Source organism: Rana temporaria, chromosome 1 (assembly GCF_905171775.1).
Source record: "Rana temporaria chromosome 1, aRanTem1.1, whole genome shotgun sequence".
Classification (NCBI taxonomy): Eukaryota; Metazoa; Chordata; class Amphibia; order Anura; family Ranidae; genus Rana; species Rana temporaria.
The window spans coordinates 455,647,492-455,673,443 of record NC_053489.1 but is presented as its reverse complement, the minus strand read 5'-3'; the positions used below and the strand labels follow the sequence as shown (position 1 = coordinate 455,673,443).

The window sequence follows — 25,952 nt, the reverse complement described above, 5'->3', positions numbered from 1 at the left end:
ATATAATGACAGTACCAGGACTGTACATTTCAGCATGGCACTTTTAATGCAAAAACACACATGTGAATTCAAAGGGAGATCCCAAGCCCCTGACCTCTACCATATAACTAATAATTATTATCACCCTAACTTTTAACCTTCCCCCCACCCACCTTCAACCTAACAATTACAGTTAAACCTTAGCACTTAAAGTGCATCTGAAATCAAATGAACTTGTTTTAGTCAGTGATGTGGATTAGAACCTCTGTCATGCTTTTACTGTAGTCTCCATCCCTGCTGGGGAGATTCTCCCTCCCTATTTGACCTGATGACCATAATCACTGGGACTAAAAATGTGGAAAACTTTGAGTTGCAAACTAGAGGAATTAAAGCACACTGGCAAAGTTTTCTGGATTGCCTTTGCACTTAATGTATTATTTAACCACTTACCGACCGCGCTATAGCCGAATGATGACTACAGCCCGGCCAGCTAGTTCTGCGGGTTGCAGGCAGTACGCTTTGTGATCGCAGTGTCCTTCGGACACTGCTGACTACAGATTGAGGTAAAGAACCAATCAGCAGCACTTTTCCACGTGTTCAGCTGTGTCCAATCACAGCTGATCCCGGATGTAAACAGAAGCCAGTTATCGGCACTCCTATCCTCACGCTGACAGCATAAGGAGAGGAGAAGAGAGCCGATAATTGGCTTCTGTAAAAAAAGACTGATCATCAGGGTACTAATTATCTGTGTCCTGATTATAAGTGCAGTCCCAACAGTGCCCACCACTGCTGACAATCTGTGCCCAGCAGTGCTGCCAATTAGTGCCCACCAGTGCTGCCAATCAGTGCTCACCAGTGCCTCTTCATCAGCATCACCTATCAGTGCCGCCTACCAGTGCCCATCAGTGCCTATCAGTACCACCTATCAATACCGCCTCTTAGTACTGCCTATCAGTTCCCACCAATGCATCCTATCAGTGCAGCCTCATCATTGCCTGCTCATCAGAGCCCACCAGTGCTGTTTTATCAGTGCCCATAACTGCAGCCTATCAGTGCCCATCCATGCCCATTAGTGCTGCCTCATCAGTGCCCATTGGTGCAGCCTAGCAGTGCCAATTAGTGCAGCCTCATCAGTGCACATCAGCAAAGGAGAAAAATTACCTGTTTGCAAAAAACTAACTATGAAAAAGTATTTTTATTTCAAAATGTTAGGTATTTATTCATTTATTTAGCAAAAATAAATAAAATTGTGATTTGATTACATCATATGGTGTTATCCAGATAAAATCAAGCTTGAACAGTGGCTAAGGTCAGGCCATGGAAGCTTCACAAATTGGTTAATAGAAAGAGGTTTCAATGACAATCATGTTTAACCACTTCACCTCCAGAAGATTTACCCCGCTTTTTGACCAGGCCATTTTTCCATATGGCACTGCATTACTTACAAGTGACAATTGCGTAGTTGTGCGACACTGTACCCCAATAATTTGTTGGCTTTTTTTCCCCACAAAAAGAGCTTTCTTTTGGTGGTACTTGATCACCTCTGAGGTTTTCATTTTTTACGCTATAAACAAAAAACAATGGGCCAGATCCACAGACAGAGTACGCCGGAGTATCTACTGATACGCCGGCGTACTTTCAAATTACCCGCGTCGTATCTTTGTTTTGTATCCACAAAACAAGATACGACGGCATCTCGGGTCGATCCGACAGGCGTACGTCTTAATACGCCGTCGGATCTAAGATGCAATTTTTCGGCGGCCGCTAGGTGGCGTTTCCGTCAAATTCCGCGTCGAGTATGCAAATTAGCTAGTTACAGCGATCCACGAACGTACGTCTGGCCGGCACATTTTTTCCTCAAACCAAGATACGACGGCATCTGGGTTAGATCCGACAGGTGTACGTCCTCGTACGCCTTCGGATCTAAGATGCAATACTTCGGCGTCCACTGGGTGGCGTTCACGTCGTTTTCCGCGTCGGGTATGCAAATTAGCTATTTCCGACGATCCACGAACATACGCGCGGCCGTCGCATTCTCTTACGTCGTCTCTAGTCGGCTTTTTCCGGCGTATAGTTAAAGCTGCTATTTTGCGGCATATAGTTAGAATTGCCATGTTAAGTATGGCCGTCGTTCCCGCGTCGAAATTTGAATTTTTTTTTTTTTGCGTAAGTCGTCCGTGAATCGGGATGGACGTAAATCACGTCTAAGTTAAAAAAATTACGTCGTTGCGACGTCATTTAGTGCAATGCACGGTGGGAAATTTAGAAACGGAGCATGCGCAGTTCATTCGGCGCGGGGACGCGCTTCATTTAAATTAATCATGCCCCCTAATCGCCGATTTGAATTCCGCAGCCAAAGATACACTACACCACCGTAACTTATGGAGCAAATTCGTTGTGGATTTGAAACAAAGCCAAGTAAGTTACGGCGCCGGATACGCTGCGCCGGTGCAGATCTATGTGGATCTGGCCCAATATTTTTTACTTTATGCTCTAAAACACATCCAATAAAAAATGGAAAAAATAAGCGTATATTGATTGGTTTACGCAAAGGTTATAGAGGTTTTTTTTTTACTAGTAATGGCAGCAATCCGGCTTATAGCGGGACTGTGATATTTCTGAAGACAAAACAGACACCTAACTGACAGTGTTGACATTTTTTTGGGGACCAACGACAATATTACAGTGATCAGTGCTAAAAAAATATGCACTGCCACTGTACTAATGACAATGGCTGGGAAGGGGTTAACATCAGGGGCGAGCACAGGATTAAATGTGTGCCTAGCTAGTGTTTCAGTGTAGTGCGGGAGGTGCTTTTACTAGTGGAAGGCATGGATCAGTGTTCCTGCTTTGCAGAGACACCGGATCCATGTTTTCTGTACTAACAGAATGGCGATCTGCCTTGTTTACACAGGAAGACTGCCGTTCTGCTGGTGTACCGAACGTTCAGCGGTTGCCGATACCCAGAACCGCAGGATCACGTATATATATATATATATATATATATATATATATATATATATATATATATATATATATATATATGTGTGTATGTGTGTGTGAGTCTGTAGGAGTAAATGTGCTATACAGCAGTCGGCAAGTGGATAAATACTGTACATAAGGTTTAACAGATTATCAGGACAAGGTTAAAATAAAAATAAATGGCATGTTGGGAAGCACTGCTGACTTCTTATTCTGTAACCCCACTGAAAAAAGCACCCTTTATTTTCTCACTTTGTTGTCGCCTAAATTGGCAACACAAACAGTTAACCGTCTACCACAAAGATGCATACAAATCAAATGCCTCAATTTCTGTTACAACGCTTACATAGCTATGAATGTTAGTAGCATCTTTATCAGATAATGCTTTTTAGTTATAGCGGTCCTTGAAGTAACCTGTTCCCCCGATCTTCTCTATCTCAATTTTCCTTCATCATCAACAGTCTCTAGAACAGATGCTGATGAAATGGCAATATATTCTGAACACTGGAGACGAGACAGAATACTCTGTGCTTGATATATAACTGCAGAATACCGAGACTACAATTACAGAAAAAAGGACAGATAAGGTGAGGAAGTACAATATATTTCAGCCTTTCGCTCAAGTTGTAAATTAGCAGAAGAATTTATCAGAGGAGCAAAACTGTATTTGATATAATCTGACATGTGGATTTTGTAGTATGTTTAAATATATAAAGGGCTCTTCTGTGGCAGAGTTTTCTGAGGACATGGCCCGCCAACCCCAATAGAAAATAACATAACCACAAATCAATCTATATAAGTTAAAGATATTTTTGTGCCTTTTTTTCTCTTAATTTACAAAGCACAACCCAATTAATTAAAGTTAATGAATACTACTCTTAATATTAACTTTATATTCTTAGATACTCTTAACTTCTTATAAACATAAATTACTCATAACAAATATTACTGCTTCCCATAGCTGCTCTTTAAAACCTATTTTATTTATTTTCTATATTGTTCTATACTTGGACCGCTGCCCAGATTTCTGTGGAAGTGGTACCTGATGACAGCAACATTTCTAATAATTGATATGTTACACTTTATGTCCAAAAGTTTTTGGACACTTGACCATTGCATGTACATTATATAGCCAAAAGTATGTGGACAAATATCCAAGTTCAAGTGTTCCCAGTGAACACGGTTGGTGATACAGTATACAAATACATTTTAGACCAATGTGCCCCTTCTTACCTTGTGCCAGGACTTTTGGGAAGACCCTTTTGTTATCCAGCATCACTGTGCTCTTGTGCTCAGTGCCGGCCCAAGACATTGTGCTGCCTGGTACCAATAATGAAATGGTGCCACCCCCAAAAAAAATTACGCCCACCAAAATGCCCCCACATCCATTATTTTATATCATGATAACTAAAGTGGACCTATCATGTATATAGGAGTATAAAAAAAGACCTGTTATGGCTCTATTCATGCAATTAACCCCACAGTGGAGCGGAGAGCGGAACGGGAGGAGTGGTTGGGCGGCAATTAGCCCCACAGTGGAGTGGAGAGTGGAGCTGGTGGAATGGGATGGCATGCGGGCAGGAAATTTGCTGCCCCCCTGAAAGTGCTGCCTGGTATAATGGTACCATCGGATCCCATGGTAGGGCCGGCCCTGCTTGTGCGCAAAGCCAGAACCATAAAAAAAATTAGTTGAATGGTTTTATTTGGAGAAACTCAAGCCTTGCTGGCCTGTACAAAGTCTTCATTTCAACTCTTTTGCATACTTTTAGAATGAATTTGGACATCAACTACAAGCCAGATCTACTTGTCCAATCAATACTTAACCTCACAAATGCTCTATTGGCTGAATGGGTACAAAGGTGATAAAGACTTTTTCTGTTTCCCAATTATGCTACTGCACTGTAATCTTGTCAAACAATCTTGTTGTCATGGCCTGAAGTCAGGCTTGGCGGTTGATAGCTATATCAGTGGAGGAGCACCCACCGATAAGCTTGGCAGGTTTACAAGCAGGTCACCCTGGCTGATGCCATGGGTTCACCTAAGGTGCGGGGTCTAAGCACTAACCAGTATTCACCAGAGCTCGTGATGGTGGAGATGTGTATTAGTACCAGGCTTTGCTGTGTATTAGTACCAGGTCACGGTCAAGATTGCCCCCCACCAGGAGGTGAGCAAGCCAGGGTCCAATATCAGATACAGTGCCTTGAAAAAGTATTTATACCCCTTGAAATTTTCCACATTTTGTCATGAGTAAGATTGAAAGTAGGATTGGCGCTACATTAATTAATACATATATGTAAAAGTGCAGTGTCGGTAATATGGGTAGTGATTTTACCCTGTGTAGTAAAGTGCACCTGTGCTTGTTAGTAAAAAAAACATAAGTACAGTAAAAATTGAAATAAATACAATAGTGCACGTTAATAAAAGACCTTAGTGCTAAATATAAAAATCTTAAGTGCCGCGTATGGATTATTACTCCCCAATCCAAAACGGTTACATATGATAAATAGTATAAATGACAGAAAAAAAAAAATGAAGTGAAAGTGCTTCGTGCTTTGTGAACTTCTAGTTTCTTATTTCACACAGTGACCACCTCAAATTGTGCTCCAATGTGGCCCGCACTCACTGAATTTTCACCCCCTGAGCGATCCGACAGAACGCCACAACACTTCCTGGTTTTACATGTAAATGACATGCTCTGCAAAATCTACTAAATTGTGAGCACTCATTTGACCATAATAAAAGTTAAACATTTTAAAACAGTACTACACTATCTGGGACCAGTGGCGGAACTACCGCCATAGCAACCCACGCGGGCGCTATGGGGCCCGCAGCCGAGTGGGGCCCGGTGAGCAGGGCAAGGAAATGACCGAGTTTTTTTTTTTTTTTTCTCGCTGCCGTGCCGCGCCGCCGCCGAGTGTCTAGTGCGGCTCCGGAGCCGCATACGGCTCTTTTGTACGGCTTTGCTGAGTGCGGAGGATTTAAAAACAGAGCGCGCCGCGCTGTGATAAATGTCCCGCCCTCCTCCTCCTAGAGAAGACTAGCTCGTGTGATAGAGCCAGTGTGCTGTCTGTCACACAAGCTGGTCTAGAGGAGGAGGAGGGCGGGACATGTATCAGCGCGCCAGAACCCAGTGGGGGAGCATCGTGACAGACAGATGACCGCCGTGAGACGTGAGTCACTAAACAAGCTAAGTGAGGGGGACCTGATGTTTTTTTGATGATAATTGGGGGGGGGGGCTTGGCTTGCAATGGTGATGCCACCTACTGTCTCCTGTCATCATCATGCTTCTCGTCATCCCCCTGTTCCTGGCATCTCAGTGGGATGCCAGGAACAGGGGGATGACGAGGAGCACGATGATCCCACCATCCTACCTCTGAGGCCTTTCATACATTTTATCACCCCTGTCATCTCCATCCTCCCCGTCACCTCCCTACCACCCACCCCTGTCATCTCCATCCTCCCTACCACCCACCCCTGTCATCTCCATCCTCCCTACCACCCACCCCTGTCATCTCCATCCTCCCTACCACCCACCCCTGTCATCTCCATCCTCCCTACCACCCACCCCTGTCATCTCCATCCTCCCTACCACCCACCCGTCATCTCCATCCTCCCCGTCACCTCCCTACCACCCACCCCTGTCCCCTGTCATCTCCATCCTCCCCGTCACCTCCCTACCACCCACCCCATGTCATCTCCATCCTCCCCAGCACCCACCCCTGTCATCTCCATCCTCCCCGTCACCTCCCTACCACCCACCCCTGTCATCTCCATCCTCCCCAGCACCCACCCCTGTCATCTCCATCCTCCCCGTCACCTCCCTACCACCCACCCCTGTCATCTCCATCCTCCCCGTCACCTCCCTACCACCCACCCCTGTCATCTCCATCCTCCCTACCACCCACCCCTGTCATCTCCATCCTCCCTACCACCCACCCCTGTCATCTCCATCCTCCCTACCACCCACCCCTGTCATCTCCATCCTCCCTACCACCCACCCGTGATCTCCATCCTCCCCGTCACCTCCCTACCACCCACCCCTGTCCCCTGTCATCTCCATCCTCCCCGTCACCTCCCTACCACCCACCCCTGTCATCTCCATCCTCCCCACCACCCACCCCTGTCATCTCCATCCTCCCCGTCACCTCCCTACCACCCACCCCTGTCATCTCCATCCTCCCCACCACCCACCCCTGTCATCTCCATCCTCCCCGTCACCTCCCTACCACCCACCCCTGTCATCTCCATCCTCCCTACCACCCACCCCTGTCATCTCCATCCTCCCTGTCACCTCCCTACCACCCACCCCTGTCAGCTTCCTACCACCCACCCCTGTCATCTCCATCCTCCCTTTCTTCTTCCTGCTACCCACCCTTGTCCGCTTCCTACCACCCACCCTTGTCAGCTTCCTTCCACCCACACTTGTCAGCTCCCTACCACCCACCCCTGTCATCTCCATCCTCCCTGTCAGCTTCCTACCACCCACCCCTGTCATCTCCATCCTCCCTGTCTTCTTCCTGCCACCCACCCTTGTCAGCTTCCTACCACCCACACTTGTCAGCTCCCTACCACCCACCCCTGTCATCTTCCTACCACCCCCTGTAATCTTCATACCACCACACCCCCTTAAATTTACTGGTGCACATTACATATGATGGATGCAGGGACATTTTCTTTGGGGGGGGGGGAGGACGCACGTAGCTGGTCTTGCCTAGGGCTCCAAATTGCCTAGCACCGGCCCTGCCTGCACTGAGGGGCAAATTTCCGCCAGCCCGCTCCACTCCCCGCTGCACTGTGAGACAAATTGTTGCCAGCCCGTTCTGCCCGCTCCACTGTGAGGCAAATTGACGCCCACCCGCCAGCCAGCCCGCTCCACCTGTTCTGCCAGCACGCTCCATTCACCTGGGCGTTGCGGGCAGAACAGGAGAACAGTCAGCGGGTGAGCAGGCTTGCTTGCCAATCAGCGGGCGGGGGAGAAGTGAGATGACATCATCTGCATCATTGCAGTTCTGTCCCCACTGTGCGGGCAGCAGAGAGATTACATTATCTCTCTGCTGCCTGCCTTTACTCTGAGACACAGCAAGTGGCAATCCGCAATGTGTGGCAGGTGATGTGGCAAGTGACAATCTGCTACGTGTGGCAGGTGACGTTGTGGCAAGTGACAATGTGTGACTCGTGGCAAGTGACAATCTGCATTGTGTGGCAAGTGACAATCCTCAATGTGTGACATTGTGGCAAGTAACAATCTGCAATGTGTGGCAGGTGACACCCTGCATCTGGTGACGCGGCAAGTGACAATCCGCATCTGAAGGCAGGCTCCTACTGATTCTGCAATATGGTGAGTTGAACTATTTTATATAACAATGTAATAATAGAAATTATGCACTTCAAGCATTTTTATTATTATTATTTTTTTTTTACTAGTAATGGCAGTGATCTGTTTTTTTTTGTGAGACTGCGACATTGCGGTGGACAGGTCAGAAACTTTTGACACATTTTTGGGACCATTCACATTTATACAGCGATCTGTGCTATTAAAATGCACTGATTAATGTGTAAATGTCACTGTCAGGGAAGGGATTAAATGTGTTCCCTGGGAGGTGTTTCTAACTGGGGGGGGGGTGGGACTGACTGGAGGAGGAGAGAGATCTCTGTTCCTAATCACTAGGATAGAGCCATGACAGGTCCTCTTTATACTCCTACATACATGTATAGAGCCATGACAGGTCCTCATTCTACTTCTATATACATGTATAGAGCTATGACAGGTCCTCTATATACTCCTTTATACATGTATAGAGCCATGACAGGTCCTCTTTATACTCCTATATACATGTATAGAGCAATGACAGGTCCTCTTTATACTCCTATATACATGTATAGAGCCATGACAGGTCCTCTATATACTCCTATATACATGTATAGAGCCATGACAGGTCCTCTTTATACATGTATAGAGCCATGACAGGTCCTCTTTATACTCCTATATACATGTATAGAGCAATGACAGGTCCTCTTTATACTCCTATATACATGTATAGAGCCATGACAGGTCCTCTATATACTCCTATATACATGTATAGAGCCATGACAGGTCCTCTTTATACATGTATAGAGCCATGACAGGTCCTCTTTATACTCCTATATACATGTATAGAGCCATGACAGGTCCTCTTTATACTCCTATATACATGTATAGAGCCATGACAGGTCCTCTATATACTCCTATATACATGTATAGAGCCATGACAGGTCCTCTTTATACATGTATAGAGCCATGACAGGTCCTCTTTATACTCCTATATACATGTATAGAGCCATGACAGGTCCTCATTCTACTTCTATATACATGTATAGAGCCGTGACAGGTCCTCTTTAGTTATAATGATATCAAATAAAGGATGTGGGGCATTTTGGTGGGCGTGATTTTTTTTTTCGGGGGGGGGGGGGGCCCATACAACATTTTGCTATGGGGCCCTGTGATTTCTAGTTACGCCCCTGTCTGGGACCCCTTTTTTCTCCTTTATATGGGATAATCATTGGGAGCAACCACCAGGATCACAGCAGGACATACTACTGCCAGAGTGCTGCACAGTGGCATTTACTGTGAACGCTGTAGACCCCCAAGAGGGGGTGAAAATCCGGTGCGATTATGTCACTAGGCGATCTGCAAGGGCGCCTGGGATAGCAGCATCATGTATCCCAGGAGTCCTTGTGAATCGCCTATTGACAAAATATTGTGTTATTTCTAGGGTTGTCCCGATAGCGATACTAGTATCGCTATCGGGACCGATACCGAGCATTTGCGTGAGCTCCCGATCCCTTTGCTCATACCTGGGATTTGAGAGAGGAAGTCAGTGGGCGGAGTCAGCGAGCAGAGGACGGAGAGGGGCGGAGAGCAAGCCAGACAGCGGGGCGGAGAGCAGAGCGAGTCCTCAGGCGGGTAAGCTTGCAGGGTGCATCCGCATCATCCATTGGCGACCAGAGCCATCACATTCGGTAACGGAAGTGACACTCCGTGTTGCCGTTACACAGTCAGAGCTCTAAAATCCTGATGCCCATCTTGGTACACCCTGCAGTCGGCCACAGTATGCCAGCAGCGGACATCTTGTTACACCCAGCCCATGTAGTTCGGGCTGGGTATAACAAGATGTCCGCTGCTGCTTTATTGAGGCAGAGTGCAGGGTGTACCAAGATGGGCGTCGCAGAGGCAGCATAGAAAAATAAATCCTCTCATGCCCATAAGTGCCAGCCATCAATCAGTGACATCTGTTAGTGCCATCCATTAGTGCCCATCCAGCCATCAGTCAGTGCCACCTATTAGTGCCAGCCATCAGTGTGTGCCACCTATCAGTGCTCATCACTCAGTGCCAGCCAGTCAGTGCCACCCATCAGTGCCCATCCATTAGTGCATGCCACCTATCAGTGCTGCACATCAGTGCCACCTAATCCTATCAGTGCCCAACAGTAATGAATATTAGGGCCTCCTCATCAATGCTGCCTCATCAGTGCCACCTATCAGTGCTCGTCACTCAGTGCCAGCCAGTCAGTGCCATCCATCAGTGCCCACCCATCAGTGTGTGCCACATATCAGTCAGTGCCACCTATCAGTCAGTGCCATCTATCAGTCAGTGCCATCTATCAGTCAGTGCCATCTATCAGTCAGTGCCACCTATCAGTAATGCTTAATCAGTGCCAAAATGTATCGGCAAGTATTTGGAGGACTGGAACTCCGCTTTAAGGAAAAAAAAAACTTTTGAGAAATCTATGACACTATAACTATAATTAACAATTACTTTATAAGTAGCCACATTTATCAATATACCATTCGTGTATACCTACTTCCCCATCCCTTTTCAAATAAGACTGTTAAAAGTGTTCCGCATTTATGATCATACCAGACAGATGAAAAGAGAAAAATCATCAATTATTTCACATCTCATCTTATTTTGTCCTAATAGCTTTCACATTTTTCTTGCCCATAACCAGAATATATGATGTGATCTTTTCCTATGGACAGTCATTGCTGCTTTTTTATCTGTTGACATTCTCAAGCTGTTTGCCTGTGCTCACAGTTTGGATTGATCAGAGTATTCACTGCTAGACTACGAGGAAAATACAAGCCTTTCATTTTTCAGTCAAAAACAATTTTGTTAACATTTATGCCTTCTTGTATTTTCTTAATTTTTTTTTACATTTCAATGGCCTCCCACCTATCTAAAATGATGGTGAAAAATAGTTCTTATTTAATTCCATGTGCTTAATAATTAAAAACTGTAGAACCTAAATAAAACACAAGAACATTTAAATATATAAATATATATCGAGGATCAAACAAAAAAATAATTTATCTAATGTTCTTATCACTGATATTAGCCGACATGACATGTAATGAACTAGTGCGGATTGTAGAAAACAGATTGTGCAAGCTTCAATATGCTACAGAATAATGCCAACCAATTGCACACAGTACGCTGACTTACTGTGACCCAAACCAGGCAATGTAAGTTGGCTTAAACTCTGCTCTCCACCTACAAGACCCACAGTAGAGGTCCCTCAGATGAGTTTCACCCCTAATGTGCTTAAAGCGGAAGTAAACCCATCAATTTGATAGTTTCAAAAAACAGTTAACATTCCCGACATGATGGAAATGCTAGCTGTCAATTTTGCTTGTGCTCTCAACCTAACTGTCAAACCATCCAATGGCTGCTTTCATAACTGATCACATGTGCAGCATCATGGCAGTTGCAGATTAAACTGAGGCCAATATGGCAGCTTCCTTGGCTGAAAACGATAGGAGGGTTTACTTCCACTTTAACGATTGAGCCAGCTAGGAAGCAAAACAGGTCCGAGGGACCATTTTACTGTAGCATACAGTACGGAAAATTCAATAAAAGAATAGTTCATGAAACTAAAAACTAGTCTTAAAATATTAATACAATTGATACTGAACAGTCAATTATGACTAAGAGATGCAAGGACCCGATACAAACAGGGCCATACTTTATTGTTGAATGAGCCTACTAGAGATCAGTAAAGGGTTATGACGGAAAAAAGGGCTTCTTCAAAAATACAGCTGATAAAAAAATGGAGCTTGGTAGTTATATAGTGGTTCCATAGTCTCATAGTCTCAAAAGTCAACTATATCCTTTCTAACTTCTACATTTACACACCATAGAATTTCAATAAACCGTAATATTTGTAACCAAATGTGTTAAAAAATATACATGCAGGGTTGTTTAGCATTTTACAGGGCATAATAGCGTATATCAGCTGAAATACAGCACCACATCCAGGATTAAATAGAACAAAGAGAAATAGAGTAACTGGACTTTTAGATGCTGAAACCTCCTATTGGAATAATATCTGACACAGTGATGTATAAAAATAACAACATTTTATTAAATACATAAACATGTCTTATATCGTTTAAGACATGTAACAAAAATATGAAATTGCAAACTCTGTATACATCCATAAACAGCGCCTACAATAAGGTGAACAATTTCCTCAATAGTCACATAAATGTGTAATCATGAACCATGATAGACACTCGGGACCAAACTATGAGAAAAGAAACACAGCCAAGCGCGTTTCGCATGGTAGCTTATTCAGGGGTTTTCGTTGACAGAGAGGTCGGTGCACTAGAGCTGATTCAGTAAGTAGTAGTTCTGGGAAACCTCAAAAAAGGCATTGCATGTTCCCACCAGGGCACTGCAGAATGGGTCAAATTTCTGTCTCAGTCATGTAGGTCTAAAAAACAGCCCACGAAAAGCTGTCCCACAAAGCACATCAGAAATTCCATAAATGTCGATTTCAAGCTAAATTGATCAAAGTTCTGAAATGCTGCCCTGGGAGAAATCTCCCCAGTATAGCCACAAACAACTTCAAAAGTAATGAGCAGCTTCCAAATGCTGATCTGGTCACAATGTTAAATCTTCAATCATGGCAGAAAACATCTTGTATTGGGCTACATCATAGAAGTAATAGCTTACCATTTGAAATAGAGGTGCTCACTTTGTGGTCTGACAGGCGAGATATCCCTGCCTTGATAGTGAGATTTTTGGCCAGCTATGGAGTGACCACATCATAGTAAATGGATGTCTCACCTCTGTGATTGTGTCATTGGAAATGCTGTCTGACATGGCCCTTAAAGCGGAGTTCCGGACACAATTTCACTTTTTATATATAAATACCCCTGTAATACACAAGCTTAATGTATTCTAGTACAGTTAGTCTGTAAACTAAGGTCCGTTTTGTTAGGTTGTTACAGCATTTAGACACTTTATAAAATAGAAATTGACTGGGGCCATCTTAAGTGTGGGCATCATGAAGCCAGACTGTATGACTTCCTGGATTTCAGCCTTGCAGATCTCGCACATGCTCAGTGCTGCACAAGCAGTGTCAGATCAGGTTTCAGCACTTGTGATGTCCAAGTCACATGATTCTTTGAGACTGGGGAGTGCACAGACTCCTGGAAAGTTACACCCACTACATTCCCAGGAGTCTGTGTGGTGTAGGTTAGGAAGCTAGGTGCAGGAAGTGGGAAGATTAACTATTCTGCCTAGCAACAACACTTTGAAGGCATCTAAAAAAAAAAAAAAATCGTAAAGGACTAATGACATTTTTTTTAAAACTACTGATGTAATGTTATATTTATGGGTGGAACTCCACTTTAAATGCCAGTGGGTATTATATGTCATATGGAAAAAAGGGCAATTCAACCTCAATGTCTCCATACAAAACCAAAATGTTAGTTTTTGATGAGCTTTTATTACAGTATAATTCTGTAAACTACCACCTACCTTGTTGTTGTCCCAGAAAATTTTGGTTCTTCTTCTGTAGGTTTATTATTTTCGCTTGATTCTTCCACGTGGGAAAGTACCACTGCTGAGCATGACACTATTGACTGGTAGGAATCTTCCCGACATACTGCAGTGATAAAGAGTTTATGTGATTTAGCACATATATAATATATCTCACATTGTGCATTATCAATAGCTTAGAGGTCATTGCAGACTTAAGCAACTTCATAAGAGGGGAATGATGGAATATTCATCACAAAACATTAGAATAATCATAAATAATATACAATACATAGCATAATATGCCTCATAATGAATCATAATTCATGTGTGCCCATAAATGAATCTGACTTACTGTTTTCACTATGTCAAAATTTATTGTGATTACTGACATAATTATTCTTTAATTAAAACTTTTGACATGACTAATCACCAATTATGCTACAATAATATGCGTGGAAGTATCATATTACTAATGGTATTTTATGGACTGATAGAACATAACAATATATCACAGTAGACAAACACATTCGTCCTCTATTGAGTGTGTAAAGATTTTTTTTTTAATCCTGCTCAATTTTCAGAATGTATTAATAGCTATTTGCACAGTAAAATGAATAGCAGTGTACTTTCTGCAAGCTTTTAATATAGGGAAGTGGTGTTTAATAAAGCAGTGTGATTCCTCAGCCTCTAGTGCCATTGACTAGTGCAGGTATTAGAATCAATTGACTCATGTGGGGCAACACAAGCATTTTTTTTCTCATTGATAATTGAGGCCAGGTCTTTCAATCAGATGAGAGTTGGAAAATATATTAACAGTCATAGTTTGCATATACTTTGGAATTTACTTGCAAACCGGATTTACTTTATCAAATATTAGCTGCTGAAACTTTATATATTATTGGTTGCCATTTTTTCATTTTGCACAGTAATTAAAGAAGCAAACAAACTGAATAAATCACAAATTGTCATGAGATTAAGCAGATTCCTGAATTTCATGATACATAAAAATGGCAGTTGTTATCCTTAAAGTGATTGAAAACAATTACCTTGTCATGCAACCTATTCAGTTTAAAATAGAAATGAAAGGCAAAACATTTTTGTATAGATATAAATAAAAACAATATAAATACTTTTTTCCCTATTTAAAAAAAAATCACATTCCCTCTGTTCTCAGGGGCAAATCCACAAAAGAATTACGCCGGCGTATCTATTGATACGCCGGCGTAATTTTAAATTTCCTGCGTCGTATCTTTGTTTTGTATCCACAAAACAAGATACAACGGCATCTCGGGTCGATCCGACAGGCGTACGTCTTAGTACGCTGTCGGATCTAAGATGCAATTTTTCGACGGCTGCTAGGTGGCGTTTCCGTCGAATTCCGCATCGAGTATGCAAATTAGCTAGTTACGGCGATCCACGAACGTACGTCCGGCTGGCGCATTTTTTTACATCGTTTACGTTCGGCTTTTTCCGGCGTATAGTTAAAGCTACTGTTATGAGGCGTACTCAATGTTAAGTATGGCCGTCGTTCCCGCGTAGAAATTTGAAATGTTTACGTTGTTTGCGTAAGTCGTTCGCGAATAGGGATTTGCGTAGATTGACGTCACCATCGTGAGCATTGGCTTGTTCCGGGTTAATTTCGAGCATGCGCACTGGGATACCCCCACGGACAGCGCATGCACAGTTAAAAAAAAACGATGTTTACATCGGGTCAGGATGTATTTACATAAAACACGCCCTCATCACAGCCATTTGAATTCCGTGCCCTTAGGCTGCCAAAGATACACTACGCCGCTGTAACTTACAGCGCAAATTCTTTGAGGATTCGAAAAAAAAGGTAAGTTACGGCGGCGTAGTGTATCTTAGATACGCTATGCCCGGCGCAATAATGCGCCGCTGTATGTGGATCTACCCCTCAGTGGCTTAAGAGCTGGATGGAGGAGAAGCAACAACACACTGAGCTTTCCAGGGAATGTCTGTGCAGAGGGGTGTGTCAGGACAATTGGAGGGTAGCAGCATGGCTAGAGAACTGTCCATGATGTGTTCTCCTGCTTAGTGTGGTCAGTTTTTAAAAGGAAAGCAAGGGGACTAGCAGAAACACCAGGGATTTCACATAAAGGAAGCAATACAAAGAGAACAGGATACTTTATCATACAATAACATGGTACAGCAGGCACATATCAGGAACATGAAGTGTTGGGGTAACAAACGCTTCAACTATGCATAGACAATAATATATATCAATATAACTAGAATATTGCACTGAAAAAAATTATATATATTAATTCAACTCAGCAATTCAAATATGATATACAAAATCTTATGCAACTGCAGACATATAGGGTATAGCGCAGCATGTTTTTTTGTTGAAATAGTTTTTATTGAGGTTTATCAATAAAAACAAACAACAGACATTGACTGTCATACATTATGATATGTTCAAAAAGGATCATCTAATGAATCCAAATAACAGGGTAGACAACGCTAGCAAAAATAATCAATACGCAGCAGAGTAACTACTAAGTTCCAACGATCAGTATGGTAATGGTTATTGTCATCAACCCTGGACACCCCATTGGGAACTAACTGTGCCCAGGAGGTGGCGACAACACCATTGTCTGTAATTCTCATTTAATCATGTTTTATTCCAAAGAAATTTATGAAGCGTTTGAAAAATACATGCATAAAGATGATACAGTCAAAGTATTACAGTCACATTTCTCATAAAAGAATATGAACACTAGTTAAGCTACAAAACATAGGGTACAACAAATTTAACATAGAATATTAGCTAGCTTGGTAGAGGTCGATAACGTTGTTTCAAGAGTAACTCAGAAGTGTCATGAGTTATATAACATCAATCAGTCCTTCTTGGGGAGGGGCCGAGCCTAAACCTGCGGACGAGGCAACATTCTTGAGTCTGTCTAAGCTCATGTAGGTCCCTCTAAATTGGAGGGAAGGGGTGTAGGTGAAGATGGAAGGTAAGAGAGATGAGAAGAGAAAGGAAAAAAAAAGGGGGGAGAGGGAGGTGGTATTGGGCCGATGGTCAGTACTAGGTTCTCTTGTCTTTGAATAAGTTATACTAGAGGTGTTCTGTGGGTGTGGGTCCCGACGTACAATGGTCGTCCGGTATGGTTAGTATATTCACAGGAGTCGGTCGTATGAGCGTAGTCATATGAGTCAAGGGATAAGGCCCATGTCTCAAGGTTCTTTCTTAAAGCATGACTAAAACATCTGACAGCTATTAGGGATTTAAACTCTTAAAAGCTTAGTGTATTCTGCTGTTTCTGTAAAGTGTCTTCAACATGCCCATGTTTTGCTGAATTTGGTGGGGATTTCCCGGGCCTGATGTATTAATTCCTCCATTTCCTCAGTTTTTGGCCGCGTTAATTAAGTGGAGGGTCAAGGACTTCCAGTTTGCCGTTTGGGGGATTAAAGTGTGGTGAAGAAGATATTGCATGAACCAGAAGGGTTGAATAAGCGGGCAGTCCTCCCAGATATGCTACAGTGACCCAGAGTTGGCATTACATCTCCAGCAAAGCGGGCAAGTTGCAGGGTAATATTTGTGGAGTTTGCTAGGGGTTTTATAACACCTCAAATAGATTTTTTTAGCCATTTTCCTGCACTATGGTGTCCTTTTATGAAAGTGCGGTAACATACCGCTATTCAGTTCTCAGGCCTCGTACACACGACCGAGATTCTTGGCAAATACCAGCAAGAAACTTGCTGCGATTTTTTTTTTGCCGAGGAAACCGGTCGTGTGTACATTTTTCAACGAGGATACTGTCGAGGATCCCGTCGAGCCAAAAAGAGAGCATGTCTTCTTTTTCCTCGACGGGAATGGAGAAACTTGCCTTGTCAAGTTCCTTGACAGCCTAACAAGGAACTCAACGAGGAAAACAATGTGTTTCGCCCGTCGAGTTCCTCGGTCGTGTGTACGAGGCTTTAGGCATTCTCAGGGGAGATCGTTCTCCTCTGAGTGCCTGTTTATGAAACTCTGTAGCTCGCTTCTCATGTTGAGATGAGGAGCGATCTACAAACGATGGGAACTCCTAAAAACAGCTCCTCTCACTGTAATCTCGCGTGGTGTAGCAGGATTACAGTAGGAGAAAGTGTAAAATACAATAGTTGAACACGAATCAGCACATATTATTCCCCAACATATTAATGAAATAATAAAGTTAAATTCCCCCTACACAATCTATATTAACCTAATTATTAAAAAAACATTGTTTGTATCAATATTTAAAGATCATAAATGTGCCTATTTAAATGTGAATGGTGTATAGTAAATGAATGGAATACACATATCTAATGCAGTTATACACCATTCATATAAATGAAAAATACATTTATAATCATTAAATATTTTTTTTAATAAAGTATACAAATATTAACCCGTATAACTGTAATAGAACAGTCCATGTGTAAAACATATTTTAGGGTTTACAATTTTGTTGTTACTAATTAATTAGAAATGATATAAAAATTACTTTAATAATAGCATTTTAATGCAGGTAGAATTTTTTATATATATATATATATATATATATATATATATATATATATATATATATATATATATATATATAAATAGATAGATAGATAGATATGTATTTATCTATCTTTCTATCTATATCTATCTATCTTTCTATCTATATCTATCTATCTATCTATCTATCTATATCTATCTATCTAGCTATCTATCTATCTATCTATCTATCTATCTCTATCTATCTATCTATCTATCTATCTATCTATCTATATATTTATTGATATATATATATATATATATATATATATATATATATATATATATATATATATATATATATATATATATATATATATATATATATATATATATATATATATATATATATATATATACACATATACATTTTTTGGGGCGTGTAGTGGTGGGGAAGATGTGTTCTGACTGTATGGCTGCTTATGTGTGAAGCATGGAAGTCAAAAGACTTCCTTCTTCCTCCACAATACTCAGCCAGTTTCACACTTCTCTCTCTGATTCTCCATCTCTGAGATGGTGAATCAGAAAGTGAGAATTCTGTCACAGATCGCCATTGAGGTGCCGAGATCACACCTTCATAAACTGGCCGTTTCTGTGACAGTCAGTTACAGATTCTCACTGTGCTGAAAAGATCAGTGGACATGTTCTCCGCTGATTACCTCAGCTTCATAAACTGGTAATGACCTGAGATCAGCGGTGAGACTCGGGATCGCCGCTGATCTCACTTTCATAAAAGGACACCCAAGAACGTTCATAGAACCCTTGTGGATGTTTCCCACTGTTGACTCACTTTGTTACATTAAGGGTCACATTTGGCAAACATAAGCGAAGTAAAGGTCCGAAATTAGATGTCTCTGGGGTTCGGATATGGTGTATAATGTTTCAAAAGGGGGTAAGGTCTCTGCACCATGATGTTAGAGGTTTGATGCTGTTCATAAAGTGTCTGATTTGTAGATAGGTGTAGAAATTGAAGGGTTTGTCTGGGAAATGTTATAGTAAGGCATTGGAAGGCTAGAGTTTAGTCTAATCAAAGAAGCTTCTGGCTCTGAGCGATACCTCAAGGTCTGGGTCGCAAAAAAGGAGATCTGTCAGGCAAGGTGGGAAGGGTTGTGATTAATTGGGGTGAGAGGCCCTGGGGAGTAGGAAATGTTCAGTTTTTTACACACTGTCCGGAAGTTGAGTAAAGTGGGATCTATTAGAGTGTGGTTAGAGCTCTGGTTAGGCGTCAGGTTTGGTTGAATACAGGGTAAGTGACGCAATGGGATATTCTATATAAGTGAAGCAATGAGTCTTCTATTTATACCCAGGCTTTGGTACGGGTGTGGACATGCCAGTCTATTTCTCTAGTGAGTTGGAAACTCTGTCTGTAACGCTCTCTCTGCATCCAATTATAAGAAGAAGCCTGGCTTTTTCGTGATGAAGATAGCCAGTGAGGTATACTCAGTAGTTAGATACAAGTGTCAGGTCTTTACCGAATTTTGGCATTACCGTGATATGGGCTTCTAATAGATCATTGCTTGGGGGTGATGGTGACGAAAATGTGTTAAATGCTTTTAGAAAACACATTAGAAGGGTGTCTATGAAATATTTATAAAGTTATAGTATCCAATTGTTAGTCCGTCGAGGCCTGGGCTTTTACCGGGTTTTAGTTGTTTCAAGACTGTAGTAATTTCTTCAGGAGAGAGTGGACTTTCTAAGTCAGAGACCTCTAAGTAGCTAAGTATAACATGTTTGCTATTTAAAAAAATATACTTTAGCCTTTACAACTGCTTAAGCTGTCTAGTTTAAGAGGTCAGATGCACTAGTGAAGGATATCATAAGCTCCTCTTACTGACCTCAAATGCAAGCTGAATACATCTGAAAGCATGTTTCATCTTGCCCATCCATAAAAGGCCTTAAAGTTTTTTTTACTTTTTTTATTCAAATGATAAAAAAATAATAAACATGCTATATTTACCTGCTCTGTGTTACGGTATTGCACAGTGCAGCCCCCTACCTACACCTCACTGGCAGCTTCTCCTCTTCTGCATATTCTACCATAGCCGCTTGCTATGGGAGCACACATGCGGTCACGCTCCCAAGCCTGCCTGTGTGCGTCTAGCACCCAGCGTGGCTCGGCCATGTCCCCCATTACCTCCTCACAGGATTTGACTGACAGTACCAAGAGCTAACGGCTCCCGCTGCTCTCAGCAAAGCCTGTGAGAGGAGAGAGAGAGGGGAGAGTACACCTGCAGTCGAGCACAGTGCTGGATTGATAAATGAGTAAGGTGAGTATAAAGCTGGCCATAGATGGTGTGGTTTTCTTTCCTGCAACCACAGTCACTCAAACACTGACTGTGTTGATGTGGGAATCTTTCCCGTGAAGCTATTGTGTTCTCCCGGCGGTGGAGTGCAGGGAGCTGTCTCTGCCGGGAGAACACAAAATGATTAATGCTAGCGGTTATAGGGGTTATACAGTTTAGAACCACTTTAAACAGGTGACACTGTGTTGATTTACTAAAGTGAAAAGTAAATATTCACTTAAGCAACTCCTTTAGTAAATCAATAACACAATCAATACCTGAAGCAATGATACAAGTGTTATCCGTTCTATTTAACTTAAAGTCATGTTTAATGTTTTCACAAAGTGCCTAGCACAGGGTCAGGGGTAAGTTTCGGATTTTCTTTCTCTATCACAGTTTTACTTTAAAGTTTAATTCCAGCCATTAGGCAAATTAGTTATCACTTCATTTGGCCTTGACACCATATATACGCATTAATCTTGATTATAAATTTAAATTTTGGGTCATAGTTTAGTTAATGCTGTATGCAGATTGGAAGGCTAATCAATGCGTACAACATGAATACAATCATGTATATTAAATAAATATTACGTCAATAAGCTGTAGCAAGAAAGAAAGTTAGTGAACCATTTTAGAGCTACATCAATACTGCATGTTCTGTTTATGTATGCCCAAATTAAATTTGTGTAATTTTCCTCTATGTATAATTAATTGTATATGCAATTTCCCTCCTACAGACATTAAAGGGAAATAAATCAAATCCACAAGGGAGGCGTTCAGCTATAATCTCATGATGTTATGTTTGTTGTGAAATAACACTAAAGGAATCTACTTTGAACATGCAATTATGGAACGTATTCATATTCCGCTATGGTAAGCAATATAACAAAAAAAAAAAAGGAATATTCATTTTAAATCTGTTAAAGCATTTGCATCATAAAAAACGCACATCATTATTTAGATGTATTTCTAAAATATGTGAAGAAGAAATGTTAAAATATCAACCACAGACTAATACTTCCCCAATAGATAAATCAACACAAACCTCAAAGCAATAACCACAGTCACACAGTGACCACAGAACACATGACAAACAGTTACATGAACACAAATCCATTCATTGTGCTTTTTAATCCTCGGCTTATTAACCCCCCTGGCGGTATCCCCGAGCGTGACTCGGGGTTGGTTTTTCATGTTACGATCGGTATCCCCGAGTCACGCTCGGGGTAAGCTATGCAGAGCCTGCAGCGTGTGCTGGCTTACCTTCTCCTGGATCCAGCGATGTCACCACGCTGTGTGAGCGAGCGGGACCTCGCTCGATTCATACAGCATCCTCCTGTGCCGCCGATCTCCGTTCCCTGCGATGTTACGACGCACGGGAGCGGAGATCGGCGCCAAATTCAAAAAAGTAAACAAACACATTACATACAGTATACTGTAATCTTATAGATTACAGTACTGTATGTAAAAAAAAAACACACCCCCCTTGTCCCTAGTGGTCTGCCCAGTGTCATGCATGTCATTTTATATAATAAAAACCTTTTTTTCTGCCTGAAAACTGTAGATTGTCCATAGCAACCAAAAGTGTCTTTTTATGTCAAAAATGGTTTTAGATCAGCTAGAAAACAGCGATAATAAATTATAATCACTTGCAGAATTGTGCGATAGCGATTTGCGGGGAAATTCGTCATAAAAAAAAAAAATATGACAGCAACAATTCTGCAACTGAGCAAATTTCAGTGATTTTGAGTTGATTACATTATTGAATAATTTTTATTTTAATTATATTATTACTTGCTATAATTATTTATAATTATTTATTATATTATAATTTAAAATTTTGTTTTTAAAAAAATGTCATACCCGTGATGCCTATTAGATTCTTGCTTGGTCAGATTTAAGTGAGTTATTCCTAAAAATCACAGGCCTACAGTATAAAACGCCAAATTTCCTTGCAAATAATTGTACCGCTTTTGGTACGTAATTCCAGACAGAATCATACCGCCAGGGAGGTTAAAAATCAATACTTTGAAAAAAAAAAAACATAATTAATACATGTACATGAAAATGTATTGGGGTAGATGTATTGTATGTAAGAATGCGTGAGTAGTAAACGTGTTATAGAACAACATTCACAATATTGGATCTGATGTATGTAAGCACCAGCAAGTGGTTTGGTGACATAGGACATCACTCACAATATTGGGGCAGATGCCTATAGAACCTTAATTTCATTTCAGATGTGGAGTTCCTCAAATCACAATTAAAAGATGATTTTTCTTATTTCAAACTTTTAATTCAGCCTCAAAGAGATATCTATGTGAAACATGTTCAACCATTACCATTTAACTGTAAGTGATATTAAACCTATAATCAAACATGTATTACTGTATATTGCAGCTTACCAATTATTAGATGTGATGGATGTATTATTATTATATATTTTTTTGACTTTCTGTCTTCTATTTTCATCTGGTGACCCAGTCAGCAAATTGGTTGTTTTTCAAAAGCACAAGCTCTCCAGCTCAATGTATCAGTTTACATGGATAAGACAAACCACTTAACAGGGGTAAATAAAGTGACCAGCTTATATTTATTCATGCAAAGCCTTTATCCCAAAAGGAATATATATATATATATATATATATATATATATATATATATATATATATATATATATATATATATATTTGCTGTAACTGCCTATAAAGTGTGAGCTGGAATTTGTCTTTAATTTGTTTAGTGTATTTCAATCTGCTAATACGTGCTGAGCTCTGTGTTCTCTAAAAACAGAGAAAAGAGCCAAAGGAAAGAAAACCAATGAGGCCACTACATCTAATGATTGGTAAATTGCAATATAATACATATATTAATATTGGTTTTAGGTTTAATACAGCAAGTCACAGAACAGCTATCATATCATCTCCATTGAAAAACGAGACGCTGAATATTCCGGTTTCAATGCTGCATGTAGGAGCAACAGAAAAAGAGAACATATGAACACTTTCTTCTTGTGGCCCCTTTACAGAGATAAGCACAGTCTTTGACTATTTCCTATTCCTACACCTTTACAGTTTAGTATTTAAATTTCGTATTATGAAATCATACTCATCTCTGTAAGCTGTTTACGAGGTTAGCCTCCCCTCACACGCTGCTCTATTCTAGAGTGGCATACATCTGATTGCAGCAGACTGAATCAATAGAGATCTATTTGTTTACTTTGCTTTTGCTTTTCTTTCATATACATGTTCTGGACTAGGCCTTACCGCAACCTCCAGTTAACTTCTACAAAAATCGTCTCCATGTCTTCTAGGCATCAGCCCTGAACAAACTGCAGGACGCCACAGCCATTGCCAGAGTGCAAAATTTCATCATCCTCATGCCGCGTACACGCGATCATTTTTCGAGTTGTAAAAAAAAAACGTTTTCAGGCTCTAGAAAAAACAATGTTTTTTTCAACTTCATCATTAAAACAACGTTGCCCACACACGATCCTGAAAAAAAATGCTCTAGCAAAGCGCGGTGACGTACAACACGTACAACGCCACTATAAAGGGGAAGTTCCATGCGGATGGCGCCACCCTTTGGGCTGCTTTTGCTTATTTAGTGTTAGTAAAAGGCGATTCGCGCTTTTCAGTCTGTTACAGCGTGATGAATGTGCTTACTCCATTACGAATGCTAGTTTTACCAGAATGAGCGCTCCCGTCTTATAACTTGCTTCTGAGCGTGCGCTGGTTTTTCACGTCGTTAAAGCCCACACACAATCTTTTTTAACAAACCCGAAAAACGACAATCATTTAAAACGTAGTGAAAAAATAGAGCATGTTCGAAAAAAATAATTGTCGTTTTTCAGAACCCGATAAATGCTCTGAAGCCCACACACGATCGTTTTAAATGACATTTTTAAAAACCATTGATTTTTACAACCCGAAAAATGATCGTGTGCCTGAAGTAATTCGGAAATTATCCTTTTTCCAATCCAGGACAGTGCCCCTCCCCACCTCTCTAGGACATTGCTCCCACCCATCTTTCTAAGAAAGTTCTCCCGCTCACCTCTTTAATACATTCAGATACCCACTTTTGCCCTCCACACTTATCTTCAGTTGGGCTAACCCTGGATATTTAAGGAAGTCTGCCCCCTGCAAATCCAAGATTAGGATTGGTCAGGGCTCCTCAGAAAACCCAGACAGTTCCACTTTTCCTCTCCTCCTTCCTTTCCAGAAGTGTGAGGTCTTGGTGATGCTGCCTGTGAGTCACCAACTCTGCTTTGCGTTATTCCCAACCCAGATCAAAACACACCCAGGCTTGGCTGCCAAGAATGGAAATTCTTAGACAAACAGCATGTTTAAAAGCTGAAGACTTTTATCACATGTGAAGGGGAATTATTGGGCTCCCACTCTAATAGTATGTGCTGGGTTGATCATTTTCTTCAATAAAAATGTCTGAGCATGATCAGTTAGGTCGCAAACTCACTGCTTGTACTGAACTTTTTAAATGAGTTGTTAAAAATCACAAACACCCATGTCTCAAATTTCCACCAACTCTGATTTCTTCAGAACCACAACCGACTGGGTTATGCTCAACGCCTCAACTGGGTGACTTTAATGCTACTATGCAGAGACAAGAAGAAAAACGCCCCCCCATTAATCACCAACAAGATGAGATCAAATGGGACAGCAGATATCCAGCACTTTTGCAAGAGCAGTTGCTCCAGAGCTTGGTAAATAAGCAGAAGCTCAGCTGACTCAGCATCATCCAATCATATGCAAGCAAAAATGCATTTTTTTAATTCCCGTGAACGTGATTAGGTACTCTTTGCAAAGTAAAGCTTTACCTCATTTACTAAGCTCTGGAGCAACTGCATTTCCAGAGTGCAATTGCACTTTGTAAAGTTCACAGTCAATTTGCCTTTAGTAAATCAACCCCAATGACCACTATTACCAGGTTAACTAATTCTAAAGCACCAGGCCCTGATTTAAATTTAAAAGCAGATGTTGAAGATTCCCGGAATTTACTGTACAATAATATCTGGAATGGAGGGTATTAGACACAAAAGGGAAAAGGCTTATAATAAATTGTACTATCCCTGGGTCCTACAAACTAAAATATTTAATTGATATTGACATCAAGAGTGTGTCCAAAAAAAACAGCCAATAGATTAGCATTTACAGGTATATTCCCAGACCTTATTCATCCCTTTTAGGGAAGGCTTGCCCATACATAAGACGGTGCTTCGGCGTACATATGTGTGTCACGGTAAATGGTTGTGCATGTGTGCGCAGGATTGTGCGCACATGCACGCCTGTTACTAATACTGGTGCCAAACAGACTATTTAAACAGATCTGTTGCACTGGTTATTTGCTGTCTGG

At 41.4% G+C, this 25,952-nt stretch overlaps 1 protein-coding gene across 1 annotated transcript in view; it reads right to left on the bottom strand.

Moving 5' to 3' along the window:
- Positions 1-25,952, bottom strand: part of CCSER1 (coiled-coil serine rich protein 1) — a 1,156,365-nt gene that overhangs the window by 668,497 nt on the left and 461,916 nt on the right. The window contains 1 exon segment of the mRNA XM_040327888.1: positions 13,767-13,893. Within this exon segment, the coding sequence (XP_040183822.1) occupies positions 13,767-13,893 (127 nt within the window).